At 40.1% G+C, this 15,557-nt stretch overlaps 1 protein-coding gene and 1 pseudogene across 2 annotated transcripts; one reads left to right on the plus strand and one right to left on the minus strand.

Moving 5' to 3' along the window:
* Window positions 1-1,362: 1,362 nt before the first annotated feature.
* On the plus strand, window positions 1,363-6,758 carry LOC120291538 (annotated as a pseudogene).
* A 1,240-nt stretch (window positions 6,759-7,998) lies between these two features.
* Window positions 7,999-12,058, minus strand: LOC120291298 (PSME3-interacting protein-like). 2 transcript variants are annotated; one of them, XM_039308495.1, is made up of 7 exons: window positions 11,883-12,058; window positions 11,682-11,756; window positions 11,305-11,362; window positions 10,939-10,994; window positions 10,447-10,509; window positions 9,988-10,051; window positions 7,999-8,459 (listed from the first exon to the last, which is right to left on the minus strand). In XM_039308495.1, the coding sequence occupies exons 1-7, from the start codon at window positions 11,937-11,939 to the stop codon at window positions 8,368-8,370; spliced, it is 465 nt and encodes a 154-aa protein (XP_039164429.1). In that variant the 5' UTR covers window positions 11,940-12,058; the 3' UTR covers window positions 7,999-8,367. The 2 variants fall into 2 exon arrangements, with proteins under 2 accessions (XP_039164429.1, XP_039164430.1); XM_039308496.1 differs by having other exon boundaries at window positions 10,437-10,509.
* Window positions 12,059-15,557: the final 3,499 nt, after the last annotated feature.

A 15,557-nucleotide genomic window follows, 5' to 3' on the forward strand; every position in this document is an offset into this window, starting at 1 on the left:
CGTAGGTGGGGGGGTTGACAAGAAATGTTGGGCCGCAAGTCTTTGACCGGGTTGGCGACTCCGATCGCCATGTTAAGCTTGTTAGACAGGCAAGTTGGGAGCGTGCATATATAAATAGAGGAGTTGGTTATGGAAAGTGCAGATCAGCATCGCGGAGAGGAGAGAGGACTCCTCAGGGTGGAGTCATGAACGTGGCCGCCATATTTCTTTTCTCAGGATTCCAGAATACAGTACTTACTTTCGTGATCTGACTTCTCGGAAGCTTCAGGTGAGATAATGCGTTTCTCTCTCTCTCTCTCTCTCTCTCTCTCTGTGTGCCAGTCTGCCTTTTTGGCCGCTTACGTCTCGTTGTGCTCAGGCTTATCTGGAGGACAGTGTCGGAGTTGGTGAATGATTCCTGACTCTGCCTGAGGATAGGCTTTTGCAGAATCAAGGTTCTTGCAAAACAGAAGGTAGAGGGAAAAAGAAAAAACACAGTTGATTTTGCTCTTTTGTGGTAGTTCAGATCAAAGTTGGTTTTGGCACGAATCTGATGAATTCATCGTATCAACCTTTCCTCACTCTGTGTCTTGTGAATGGTATTCAGAGTATTCAGACATAGTCGTCCGTTAGCTAATCCCTCCTGTGGGATTTTCTTGACAACTTCTGCTTTGGGGAGGCTTGTTGTGCACCCTTCAGTTTCTTGTGTCTCCATTTTGCGTTCACACTCGCGCACACGACGACAGATTTTACCAGTTTCACAACTAATTAAGATAATGATTGATCATTCTAATTGATATTTTTAAGGGTGCTCAACCAATGATATCAAACTCTTCTCGAAGTACAGTCCTGTAGATCAGCGGTCTTTGATCTTTGAGCTCTGTAAATTTGACTTTTATGGTTGAACGAGTGTCTCGCATCTTGATTGCTTAATAGCTAATCCATTCAAATCCCACGAGAAGATACTCATGATATATTTTCGGAAATTGTTCTGAAGTTTTGTCTTTACTTGTTCAGAGATTCGAAATTGACTGCAGTGCAGTTTCAGTTTGGTTAATCAATTTGTGCTCAACCGTCCTTCAACTGCTTCATTCGCAGCTTGCCAATAGTTGGACTCCTTTGGCTTGAATTATAAATTGCTGATTCTAGATGTTTAATGGTGCAGATATACAGATTAAACAGTTGCATAACAGATCTGTGTCCCGGGTACGGTAGCATGGCTATCGAAACTAGTGCCACCGAAGATTCAGGAACCAATGGAGCCACCACATCGAGAAGCCTTGAGGTGGCGATGGATGCAAAAAGAGCCCTGCCATGAATGAGAATGAGCAGGACTCTAACAAGAGCAAGGGAGATGAGAAAGTGAACTCGGTTCCATTCCACAAGCTGTTCTCATTTGCAGATTCTACTGATATGCTATTGATGGTTGTTGGGTCAATAGGGGCAGTCAGGAGTGGCCTTTCTATGCCCCTTATGACCCTATTGTTCGGAGAGCTGATCAATACATTCGGGCAGAACCAGGCTAACAGTTCTAATATTGTAAATCTTGTGTCCAAGGTAAAAGCTTTGCAAATATTGATTTGGTCGATTGTTACAGAGAAAGTCTTCTCTCGAAGGAGAAGTTTCTTTTGGAATGCTTGTGTTGAGATTGGGAATTAACTGATTATATCGTTTTTGAAATCTACAGATATCTCTGAAGTTTGTCTACCTGGCGATTGGGTGTGGTTCAGCGGCCTTTATTCGTGAGTGCATTTTGAGTCTTGATTTACTTTTAATTCGGAGTTGAACTCTTTATCTTAGGAAATGAAAAAAACTTTTCGTTTGTCCTTCCATTTTGGTCAGAGGTGTCATGCTGGATGGTCACTGGCGAGCGACAGGCTGCAAGAATAAGGGGCCTGTATTTGCAAACTATACTGAGACAAGATGTGGCGTTTTTTGACAAAGAGACTAACACCGGAGAGAGGTCGTCGGGAGAATGTCGGGTGACACAGTTCTCATCCAGGATGCCATGGGTGAAAAGGTCATACTTTCCTCACACCAGCATAACACTTTTAAAAGAATGAGAATTTTGTCTGGTGTACTCAGTTTTACACTTTTCATCCTGGATTTTAATGGATTGCTAGATACGTGCAGGTGGGGAAGTTCATACAGCTCGTGTCAACATTTGTTGGAGGCTTCGTGATAGCATTTATCAAGGGGTGGCTCTTGACCCTGGTCATGCTGACCATGATTCCTCTGCTAGTGACTGCGGGTGGAATTATGTCTCTCATCCTCTCAAAGGCGGCATCTCGTGGGCAAAGTGCATATGCAAAGGCAGCAAATGTTGTTGAACAGACGATTGGTTCAATCAGGACGGTATGTTGCATGACGTAGCTGAATACATTGCGCATGTGTGCCAACTAAATCGACATACATCCAAGAACAAAATAGATGTCTTGATGTCTTTTGCCCTAAAACTCATATTCATCCATAACCCTTATCTTTTACTGCAGGTTGCATCGTTTACCGGAGAGAAGCGAGCAATCGCAGTTTACAGCAAATTCCTTGTGGATGCATACAAATCAGGTGTCCACGAAGGCCTGGCGGCTGGATTAGGTCTTGGAACGGTCATGCTTATCATCTTTGGCGGTTATGCTATGGCGATATGGTATGGCGCGAAGTTGATAGCATCACACAAGAAAAGGGATATGATGGGGGCACAGTGATTAATGTGATCATGGCAGTCTTGACTGGTTCCATGTGAGTTGCACTCAAGGTTTCCTTTTTGGTCTTTGTTCTCTTGGTTCGATTCCTTATTTCCCCTAGAGAAATTCAGAAAGCCTAATCATGGATTTTCTTTCCTTTTTCCCTTGTATTTCCTGGCATGGTGCGGATGTTCATTAGGTCTCTTGGGCAGGCTTCTCCAAGCATCAGTGCATTTGCTGCTGGTAAAGCTGCTGCTTATAAGATGTTCGAGACCATTGAAAGGAAGCCAGAGATCAATTCTTTTGATACCAAGGAAAGAAACTAGACGAGATTCGTGGAGATATAGAGTTAAGGGATGTATATTTCAGTTACCCAGCCAGGCCCGACGAGCAAATATTCAATGGGTTCTCTCTTAGTATCCCGAGTGGTACAACTGCTGCTTTGGTTGGACAAAGCGGAAGTGGAAAAGTCCACGGTCATCAGTCTAATAGAGAGATTCTACGACCCACACGCCGGTGAAGTACTTATTGATGGTATCAACCTTAAAGAGTTTCAACTTAAATGGATCAGGAGCAAAATCGGGCTTGTCAGCCAGGAGCCAGTGTTATTCGCGTGCAGCATCAAGGACAATATTGCATATGGAAAGGAAGGCACCACGCTTGAAGAAATCAAAGCTGCTGCAGAACTTGCAAATGCTGCCAAGTTCATAGACAAGTTGCCGCAGGTATAAAAATTATGCTACCCATGATCAATGAATCAACTTTCTTCTTTTCTCTGGCCAGACAATGATTATCTTTTGCTACCCCATGATCCATGATTTTGAAACTTTTGATATTTAGGGCTTCGACACTATGGTTGGTGAACATGGGACTCAGCTGTCTGGTGGGCAGAAGCAAAGAGTAGCCATAGCAAGAGCGATTTTCCCAAAATCCTCGTATTTGCTCCTGGATGAAGCTACAAGTGCACTCGACGCGGAATCTGAGAGGATAGTCCAAGAAGCCTTGGACAGGATTATGGGCAACCGGACAACTGTCATTGTTGCGCACCGTTTGAGCACAGTTAGGAATGCCGATATGATTGCTGTTATTCATCGCGGAAAAATGGTGGAGAAAGGTAGGCTGCAATCTAATTTGAAGTAAACAATGAAAATGCAAACTGAACGAAGGATTTATGATTTCCTAGCATGTACAAGTGTATCATTGACATTTAATTCCCCTCTAATACTGTCCAGGTTCACATTCTGAACTGGTCAAAGATCCAGACGGTGCATATTCTCAGCTAATTCGCTTGCAGGAAGTGAACAAAGAATCCGAACAAGCCCCAGATGACCAAAACAGGTCAGAGATTACTGAATATAACAGACAGTCCAGTCAAAGGATGTCGTACAAAAATCCATTAGTCGGGGATCATCTATGAGAATAGCAGTCGCCACTCGTTGTCAGTCTCCTTTGGTCTTCCCACTGGACTTAACGTTGCTGATGATACCATGGCTGGACCACAATCCGCTGCTCCTGGGAGCACAGAAAACCACCAAAGGTCTCACTAGGCCGGCTTGCTCGTCTCAACAAACCAGAAGTTCCTGTCTTGCTAATTGGAACTATTGCTGCAGTTGCTAATGGCGTGATATTTCCAATTTTTGGCATACTTATATCCAGCGTTATCAAGATATTTTATGAACCACCACCTGAACTTAGAAAGCATTCTAAGTTTTGGGCACTGATGTTTCTGGTCCTTGGCATTGCATCATTCGTGGCAATTCCAGCTCGTACATACTTGTTCTCTGTGGCTGGTTGTAAGTTAATCGAGAGAATAAGGCTGATGTGTTTTGAAAAGGTGGTCCGCATGGAGGTGAGCTGGTTTGATGAACCTGATCACTCAAGTGGTGCCATCGGAGCGAGGCTCTCAGCAGACGCAGCATCAGTGCGAGCCCTAGTTGGAGATGCATTAGCTCTGATGGTGCAGAACATGGCATCGGCAGTGGCTGGTTTGGTCATTGCTTTTGTTGCAAGTTGGCAACTGGCGCTGATCATCCTCGTCTTAATCCTCTAATTGGTCTCAATGGATTTGTACAAGTGAAGTTCATGAAAGGATTCAGTGCAGATGCAAAGGTAGCATTATTACAGTGCTTTTTTCTTTTCCCGCTTGCTAAATAAAATTGTTCGGGCGGTCTATATATATCCCCAATTCAAAATTTTGAGTCCTAGGTTTAAAGAGTAGAAAACGGAATAAGCCATCTTTGAATTTTCTGATTCGCATTGCTTGTAACCTTCAATAGCATAAAAAGGTTCCACCACGCTTTCTGTTATATTGCAAAAATAATCTCGATTATTTGTGACCATATTAATCCATTTGTTTGCAGATGATGTACGAGGAAGCAAGCCAAGTAGCTACTGATGCGGTTGGAAGTATAAGGACTGTAGCTTCTTTCTGTGCCGAAGAGAAGATAATGCAACTTTACAAGAAGAAATGTGAAGGCCCCATGAGGACAGGCATTCGACAAGGACTGATTAGCGGAATTGGGTTTGGCTTGTCCAACTTCCTGCTGTTCTGTGTTTATGCAACAAGTTTCTATGCTGGAGCACAACTTATTAAGGACGGCAAAACTACCTTCTCAGCAGTCTTCAGGGTACGCCGCATTTTCTTTGAACGCTAGATAGTTTTCCTTAAGAAATTCTCAGAATTATGATTGCCTTTTCCTTATTTGGCCGGAGGATCTCCATTGGAACTGGTTTCGGTTAACGGTTCTGAGACATTTTCTTCGCAGGTTTTCTTTGCTCTGACCATGGCAGCCATTGGAATTGCACAATCGAGTTCCTTCACTCCCGATTCCAGTAAAGCCAAAGTCGCTGCTGCTTCCATTTTGCGATAATAGACCGCAAATCCACTATAGACCCGAGTGATGAGTCGGGGACAAAATTAGACAATGTGAAGGGAGAGATTGAGCTTCGCCATGTCAACTTCAAATATCCCTCTAGGCCAGACGTTCAAATTTTCCGTGATCTCAGCCTGGCCATTCACTCTGGAAAGGTAAAACTTTGGACTTTATCCGATGCCTAACTTTAAGTATGACTTCCACAATTAAACATTGAATTACAAGAACAGCCCTAGAATTTTGTCGAACATGAGGAATAAAAGTTTGACAATTACACAATTCTTCCTCTCAGACTGTTGCCTTGGTTGGAGAAAGCGGAAGCGGAAAATCGACAGTGGTAGCATTGCTGCAACGCTTTTATGATCCTGATTCTGGTCACATTACGCTCGACGGAGTGGATATTAAGGCGTTGCAACTCAAGTGGTTGAGGCAGCAAATGGGTCTGGTCGGTCAAGAACCGGTTTTATTCAATGAGACAATTCGTGCCAACATAGCTTACGGAAAGGATGGAGATGCGACCGAGCAAGAAATACTCGCCGCATCAGAATTATCAAATGCTCACAAGTTCATTAGCGGACTACAACAGGTTAAACAATCTTTGCTTATTCTGTGTATTTAACTTAGCCATTTGCTTTCGAATGAGCTTTTCTGATTCCTCTATACAAATTTAATGTTCAGGGATATGATACTATGGTTGGCGAAAGAGGGGTCCAGTTATCTGGTGGCCAAAAGCAACGAGTGGCCATCGCTCGAGCTATAGTAAAGAGTCCTAAAATCCTTTTGCTTGACGAGGCTACAAGCGCATTGGATGCAGAATCCGAGAGAGTGGTTCAAGATGCATTGGACCGAGTCGTAGTGAACCGAACCACAGTCGTGGTGGCTCATAGGTTGTCCACGATCAAGAACGCAGACGTGATTGCGGTGGTTAAAAATGGAGTCATCGTCGAGAAAGGAAAGCACGAGACTTTGGTCAAAATCAAGGATGGTTTCTATGCATCTTTAATTGCCCTACACACCAGTGCTTCTACTGTATGAGCCCCTATTGTAGCTTTCACTTCCCGCACAGCTAATTTCTTAGGAGTTTATCCTTGCCAATTTGCTTGACAAAAGAAAGTGAAATACAGTCTTTAAGTTCGTTAAAATTCTTATGCAATGAGAGGTCATGTGCAATTTTACAGCTACAGGAAGTCGATGCTAAAGAAATGGGAATGCCTTCGCTATATATTCCCTGGCCACCGTTTCTCTTCCTCTCTTTTTCTTGCTGGCTCGAGTGTGAAGTAATAGCCTGACAGGCAATGCCTGCGCAATTCTTGTATTTTCCTGCAATTGGACCGGAGTCTTGGATTCTCTCGTTTGTGGTGAGCTTTGAACACGACAATAACCGCTTTTTGACTCCAATAACTTTTCCAACTGTTTGATTAAAGGGAAAGTATCGTGGGTGGATGCAAAGACGTCATGCATGACGATTTCTGATCTATATTTTTTAATTCCTAGAGATTATGAACATGTCGGAGGAAGTATGGATATGACCGATGACCGGTACTATGAATTACACCGCCAAAATCCAGTGTGTAATTTCGTAGTGGGCGAAGACATGCCTTGGCGTGGGAATCAGGACGAACATTGTTTAATATGAAGTCTTGAAAATCCCGAATGATGCAAACGCTGGGATCTTCCCTAATCAAAGATTATGAAATCTGACTTTTGATGCATGACCTCCTTTGATAAGGACACGATCTAGAAGCCTATACAGCCTGTGACATTATTGATTCCCACTTAAATTATATGAGACAATTAGTGCGGTTGTTTGAAAGCGAGTGTAATGAGTTTTCGGTTAGTCAAATCTTTTGAGGGAACGCAATCGTTGGATTATTACATCAAACAAAAAGTCGAGCGACACCTGGATTAGACAAATTTCCACGATATGAAGACAAAACCGTATCGGATCTTTATTGAGCCGATGCAAAGACGGAGCCCGCAAGCAACGGCCGCGTCAAATAAGATTTTCCGCACACGCTCAATTTTAAAAAGCCTACTGTCGAAGCAGTGAAAACAATAGGGCCGCCCGCGGTATTCAACGGGCCTGGACGGGTTTCGCTGTCCCATGGGGAGGAAGTCAAAGGTCAGGCTGTCGACAGAACGACGTCTGACCTTCGTGGCTCATCTTGCCCGTTGAGGTTGAGGATGGTTACTCAGTCAATGAAAGAACCAGCGCAACCACCAAGAAGAAGAAACTTGCGGCACATTTCAGACGAAGAGGTGATGAGAAAACAAATAAATGGCAAAGCAGGATTCGAATCCTTTGATTCCTGATATTTCTGGATTTGCGTGGATAAGAATGGTGTCTAAACATCACCATCATATCCTTCATAAGATAGCCCCTCCATCTTGACCGGCAAGGAAACGCCTTGCCAGATACTAAAACCTCACGTCTTCACAAACTCAATCGGAACCCAATGGCATGTTACAACGTTCGATCCACAATGTTTGAAAATTGAGATAGTCATACAGTCTCAGCTGGAATCAGATGAACATGTTGCCATAGACCTTATCATAAATATCATCCAAAAGAATGTCCACACAAGTTGGATAAAACTGCTTATTAGAACTACAAGAGAAGAGACTAAAATCTCTTCTTCACTTCCTTTGTTTCTACCAGTTAGTCTGTTTCTTCTTCGCTTTCGTCACTATATGAAACAAGACAAGATAGAGGGAGGCCCTGGGTCTCATTAGTCCCATCACTGTTGTGTGTTTTTACAAGGTCTGAAGTTTTTCCATCAATGTCACTGGAGGTTTTCCTTGTGTCCGGATATTCTTCAGAAATCTGAGGATCAATCTTTGCTTTCTTTGCCGGCGGTTTTACTTTTATCAGGACACCCAATGGGTGAGCTGGTGGATTCTTCCTTCCAATCGTTTTGTCTTCCTGCACGTAGGAAGAGCTGAATCACCAAAAACTATAAAGGAGATTGTTAAATAGAACATGTTTGATTTAGTGCGTTTTATTCCAGGGACCAAGTTTAACAATCGGCATTCAATGGAAAACAAGCAATGACAGACTTATGTGACGGACAAAATCACCAGAAAAATTACCCAAAAGTCCTAAACATATTGTGCATATTGTATGAATGCCAATGCAATCCTAGACCTTGCAATTTGGCCAATTCATGCCTAAAACACAATGTGCCAATGTAGTCCTTTCAGTGAAATGAAATCGCTGGACGTGGACATTGGCGGTTCTACGTAACACAATCAATATTAACATGGGCAATTGTTGCAAATTTTTTTTTTTTCAAAATTCTGTGAATTTTCTTTTATATATTCTTTTTTTTTTTCTAGTAGAAAAAGAAAAAATTAAAAAATAAAAGAATTTTAAAAAAAAATCATAACATTTTGAAAAATTACAAACATTGTCCATGTTAACGGTGACTGTGTTCACGTTAGTGATTTCCAATCAAAATTAACCGAAAGTACAACATTGGCAAATCGTCAAGATTTTAGGCTAAATTGGCCAAGTTGAAAAATTTATAACTAAAATTGGCATCTATACTATAGGTTTAAAACATTTTTTTGGTAATTAACCCAAAATGCCTCCCTCTCAGAGGAGGAGAAACTCGAGACCAAAAGATAATATCAATAGCCACTAAGAACCTAAAAGAAGAGTCAGATCACAACATCAACAATGAGCATAAAAGTCCCCATTGATTGAAATTAGAAACCCACAAACTCGAGTGCATCTTTAGTTCTTCCCCAGTATAGAAGCAAAATGTCTGTAAGGCGGTCCAGTATCAAAGCTATTGTTTTGCACTAGTCAGTTTCTAGCACAAAAGATGATGGGTCCAAGACAATCTCCTCTTGTGTGGTATAAACCCCAAAACGACATCTTTACACAACTACAACATTGGAAGGACAGACCCCTCACATACAGATGAAGTTTTAGTTTTATTTGACATTCTTCGAGTCCTACAGGCTCCCGGATTCTAAAGTGCCAAAACAAGTTATAGCTAGCACTCATTCTGTTGAATTTATTTTTCCAATTAAGGTGGCTTAAACTAAGGTCATAGAAACAACACCTGTCTTAAAAAAGCATAGAACATAATTTAGAGGACCTCAGGGTCTTACAGGCTATTTGGCACTCTATTTCAGATAGGTTATTCAATTTTGTGATTGATTTGTGAACTCACACATCAGAGTCCTGAAACATGAGTGCCACTTCAAAAATTCTCTAGCTACAATAATATGCTTCAGTTTGACAGGATCAATTCCCCTCCCTGGAACCGTAGTTACTTGACACCCCTCATTTCCAGAAGCGAATGTCTTTTGCTTTTAGATTTTAAATTGAGCCTGATATGAACATTCTCTCCAGAGAATGTATATCCATACTACCAATTTGAGTAAAATACAGAGACAAAAAGCTCCGCACATGAAGCATGTAAATCAACAATGAAACTAACCACGGGGAAGAGTCGGCACTTCTTTAAGCTCATGCACAACATTAGATTGTGCTGCCACAGCGGCCTGAAAAAGATCACATGTATTGGAGTCAGATTATCCTCCCATCTGATTATGCGCATTAGAATTTATCATGTACCATGTAACAACAGAAAGTTCAGAAGCTCTTTGACAAATTTTTCATTTCAGGATTAATTATTACAGTTGCAAGAGACCAAAAGGAGCAAGAGACTGGACAAAAACCAGACTCTTGTTCATTATCAATCAATTAAAACTCTGAAATTGGTGCAGAGATGAGCTTGCACAACCATGCAGGATCAGAAATGTGTTTTTCCCATTTTACATAGCAATAGTAACAAGATGAGCATCATCTCATAAGTGTTCAAATTAAACATAATACTGCCACTTCAGCATCCATGAATTACAGTTGTATAAAGGTAAATAGACATACTCCTCAATACCTGGAAACTTCGTAGTTGTTGAGCTTCCTCATCTGCCATCTGCCTCTCATATTCCCTCTTCGACTATATATTAAAATAACAGAAGATGAGACATCACGTCATAACTAAAGCACGTGACGGATGGCAACTATAAATGTATGCGCATATCTGATGCAAAAATCTAACAATGTAACATTTGAGAATATTGCCTCGACACTCGCAAAAATTTAGACGGAATACATAGTGCCAACTTGAATTATTATGGAAATCATGCTTGCTTCAAAGTTTACTAATACTACTCTTCGAACATCTTCAACTAAATACCTGATGTTCCAGATATCAAAATTTGCAAATGGTTTAAATTGAAACCATGTAAGCAAATAACATGTCTGAGGGCTTTAGTGATCAGATTTGTGATTAGCTAACTATTCAGACTTAGAAGTTATAGATAGTCATTGAAATGATTCGCTATGACTAGCACGCATTCTGTGATGATCTAGTGAGTAATCTCACCATCTCCACTTTATCAAGAAATTCGGTTTCATCTTCATCCAAAGCTTTGGGTGGTCCTGAAAGAGGAAGTATTATCAGACAATTTCAAGTATTATATTGCCACCGTCTACTTATATCATGTACAGCAGGCCATATTGAAGATTGAAATAATGATTATAATAGAATTTGTATTCACGTTCGAGTTAAGTCTGTAACCCACACTAGGCGTGTGCAACAGCTAGACAGTTTCCACTTACAATGTAATGAAGAAAACAAATAACATAGTCTGCCTCCAGATGATTCCTCATCAAGAGTAGACTCTGTTAAAGGCGAGCTGCTTTTATGGCCCATCTAAATAAAGACTTAGATATAAACACTGGCACTTACTATGCTTGAAGCGCTCGTTGAATTCTGCATCACGCTTGTCCTTGTTCTCTTTCAAAATCTGTATCACAGAGGAGAACAGCTCGGTTTTAAGAAAAGATTGACATAGCACAAGAATTAATAAGTAGTGGCCACAGAAGAAGACCGACGATCCCCAAACTCAAACTACGAGTGAGAATAAAATCAAGATGCGACGGATGAGCATGCAATGCCTTTCAAAAGCAAAACCCATCGCTAAGAATCATCACAAATTCAGAGGAACAACATCCATATGCGTTAGGAAGAGGCATTGCTACCTCAAGCAATTCGTCGGTTTGCAGTTCAAGCTTCCCCCGTAACGCCAAAAATAGAAAGAAAAAAAAAAAGGAGCAGGAGCAAACCTCGAAGAGCGGCCTGTCTCTCTGGGCGGTGCCGTCCTCGACCCTCTCGCCCCTCGACTTCTTCGATTCCTCCAACTGCAAAATCCAATTCGCGAAGCAAAACGTCAGACCTGAGCGACCGAGACTCTCGAAACGGAAACCTCGCGGCTCGTGACGAGGTAAGAAGCCGCCGGCTTCTAGGGTTTACGGGAGGCTCGTCACCTGCTCCTCGGAGACGAAGTTCATCAACCGAACCGGTCGCGCCGATTCCTCCTCCATGGAGATTCTTCGGTTCGTCGCCGTCCGCAGGCGCGAATCCAAAAGGCGCGGCAAAAAAAAATTCCTGGAGAATGTAGGATCGGCGGGGGCCGCGCGGCGGGGTGGGCGACGGCCGATGGTGATTTTTTTATTTTTTGGACTGAGGCCGATGGTGATTGGCCGGGCGGTTAGTTGCCGGCTATCGCGGGAGCGCCTGATTGGGCCTTTGGGCCCATAAGGTTGCGATCCTTGTGTTTTGATAATGGAAGGGCCCATCCGTTTCAGTCTCTTTCTCTTTTTAGTAGGAAAATGAATCATCTGAAAAAAAAAATTCTAAAAATAATTATTTGGATCATTTACAAAAATAAATATATAAAAATATTTTCACCATCTATAGAGATATATAAATATAACTTATTGTCGAATTGACTCGCTATTTCAAACGATACAAATTATTTTTCAAATAAATTATCTAAAACATTCTTTATTGATGAAAAAACGGAATTGGGAGTTAATATTATTAGCTTATGAAATCAGTACCTATCAATGTCATATTTTAATTCATAGTCCAATCGCAATCCGTCCCATCAATTAATATGTTTATGATGTCTTGATATATCTAAACTCAATTGGAAAAGAGCCACAAGACGAGCTTTGTGTTTTTCTATTGAACCATCAGCTTTATGCTTTATTTTGAAAACCAACTTGTTTCTAATGGCTTTGAGTTTGGAAGATCAACCAGTTCCCAAACTTAGTTTGACTTCATTGACTTCATTTCATCTTTTATCGCATGCATCCATTTTTTCTTATTATGACAATTTAGAGCATTACATTTCTTGACTCATCTTCATCTTGTGGAGTAAGTATAAAAGTTTCCCCTACAATGTCAAAATGTCGACGGGGAATATTTTTGCGACTTGTTTGCCGTATGGGAGATTGTACACTTTGTACATCATTCCCCATCAAGCTCCCACTTAGATCAGATAATGACTATATCGTCTCATCATGTGGTTGTAATTGAAAGTGATTTGAATTAAATTCATCACTTCTCATGTTACTCCCACTTGGACGAACTCTACTAAATTCATTATCTAGATCCAAGGTTTCAAATAAGAAGTAATCTTCACCTATTTCGCACATCTTAGGAAATTCATTTTCTAAAAATGTGACATCACGTTATTCGAATTCAGTTATACTTACACTTTCCTGATCACCTATGAACGTATACTCTTTTAAGTGTTCAGAGTATCTTATGAAAATACTCTTCTTTCTTCTGTGACCTAATTTCCCAAATTTGTGAGATGGCTCATAAGTATAAGCAGCACAACCCCTAGTTTAAGAAAACTTAAGTCCGATTTTCTACCTGTCCATAACTCATATGGAATGGAAGTAACTGATTTAGAATGCACCTAGTTAAATATATAGGCAAATTAATAACGCATTACTCCAAAAAGTGACAGGTAAGTTAGCATGCGACATCATAGACCTAACTATTTCTAGTAAGATTTCGTTCCTTCTATCCAACACCATTTTGTTGAGGAGTATATGAAATAGACAATTGTCTTTTTATTCCTTTTTCATTACATAAATTTCTGAACTCATTAGATAAATATTCATGATCTCGATCAAATCTCAATACTTTTTTTTTTTCTTATCTAATTGATTTTTACCAAGTTCATAAACCTTTTGAAATAACTCAATGTTTCATATTTATAAGAAATCAAATAGATATATCTTAATCGAGTATAATCATTTATAAATGTGGTGAAATAAATAACTTCATGCATTCCTCTCACATTCATTGGATCACAAACGTCAGAATGGATTAAATGTAAAGGAAATTCAACTATTGTGCCTTTTTCAAATGGTTTTCTCGTCGTTTTCCCTACTAGGCATTACTCACATATGGACAAATCGATTTTTTCAATATTTCCTAACAAGCCATCTTTGGCTAGTTTATTCATACGCTGTTGGCCAATATGATAAACTCTAACATGCCACATACATTTACATCATTATCATATAAATTAAAAAATGTGAAAAGGGAATAACAAACATTAACATCACTATAGTCAACATTCAATACAATAAAACCATAAATAAAATAATTACAACCATAGTAGTTTGCATTCAAATACAAATCAACACCATTATTATGAAAGTTCATACTAAAACTAAGCTTAACCAATACTAAAATAGACACTAAATCACAATCCCATTTACTTCAGCTTTTGAGTTATTTTCTACATGAATTCCACTTAGTTCTAGTTGGTACTTGTCAAAATTTCACGAACGATTCTCTATCATTCGCTACATGGTTTGTTGCTCCCGAATCTATGGTCTATAAATGATTACATTCAGTTAAGAATACAAAACTTGACATATTAGCAAAATTCTTAAGAGTACAAGAGGCGATTATTTTTTTTGGCTTACAACAATCACGAGCATAGTGATTCTTCTAGTCACAGTTGTAACACTTCACCATTGAAATACTCTTCACTCGAGGACGTTTTCCTCTCTTATGTTAGTTAACTCTTGATCCCTTACATTTCCACATATTGAACGAATCAATGCGCTTGCGCTTAGAGCTCGAAGTCTCTTTTAAGCTGAAAGCAACACAACAAATATCTGCATCTCGCTCAAATGCCTTGAGGCGGTCCTCTGCTAGCTCAAGGTGGCGCACGGTTTCCTTAAATTCTTCTATAACATGGTCAAGAGCTTTTAGTGGTTTTGCTTTTCAAGCATATTGAATTTTTATATTCAATATTTCACAATTCTTGCTGTTCAAACCCACCACGGTGGTGGCGTAGTGGTTTGAGCAAGGGACCTCTCACGAAAGGGCCTGAGTTCGAAACTCTGCGTCGTCGGTGTTTAAGTACCAGCCGGTCTTACCTGGAGCACGTGGGTGGTGGGGTCCTCACGTGTCTCCCCTGGGTTTACGCTGACCGCGAACGGCGGGTGGCGGTTCCCAGGGTCACAAAAAAAAAAAAAAAAAAAAAAAAATTCTTGTTGTTCAATTTGTCTTTTTATTCAAATCAGCAATTATGTTCTTAGTTGCTCAAGCCATCGATCTGAACATATCAGACACATATGCACGAATTATTAATCACTATCATTTATGTATTCATTTTGTACAAACCCATCATATTAATGAATAATTTCAAGTAAAGTTTCAGAATCAAAATGTCACTATGTTTCTAATCACCATCCAAAAAATCCTAACTAAAAACTATCATTAATATAATCTTCTATGTAAAATAAGTTCAGCAAAGTCACTAAAATTTTCTTGAACTTCCCACAACAAATTATAAATTAACATACTAATTTACAATAATAAATAACATTGAACTTTCAAAAATTAAACATGTCCATTACACAAAGTAATATATTCAGAGGAAAAATATCAACATAGAAAGAGATATTTACACATAAAACATCTCAAACTAATCTAAGAAATAAATAGGGAAAGTCTCTTCTAATTTATCAGTAAAATTTTCTAAGAAATCTAAAGGCACATTGGCCAACCACTGAAAAACTTTTGGAGAGCTCATGCCACCTCTAGTGCATTCATTCTATGCCATGTGACACTTAATCCAAGGATTGAAGTTTTAGTTAACTCGATAATATAGTACTCTCTTA

Source organism: Eucalyptus grandis, chromosome 3, assembly GCF_016545825.1.
Source record: "Eucalyptus grandis isolate ANBG69807.140 chromosome 3, ASM1654582v1, whole genome shotgun sequence".
Classification (NCBI taxonomy): domain Eukaryota; kingdom Viridiplantae; phylum Streptophyta; class Magnoliopsida; order Myrtales; family Myrtaceae; genus Eucalyptus; species Eucalyptus grandis.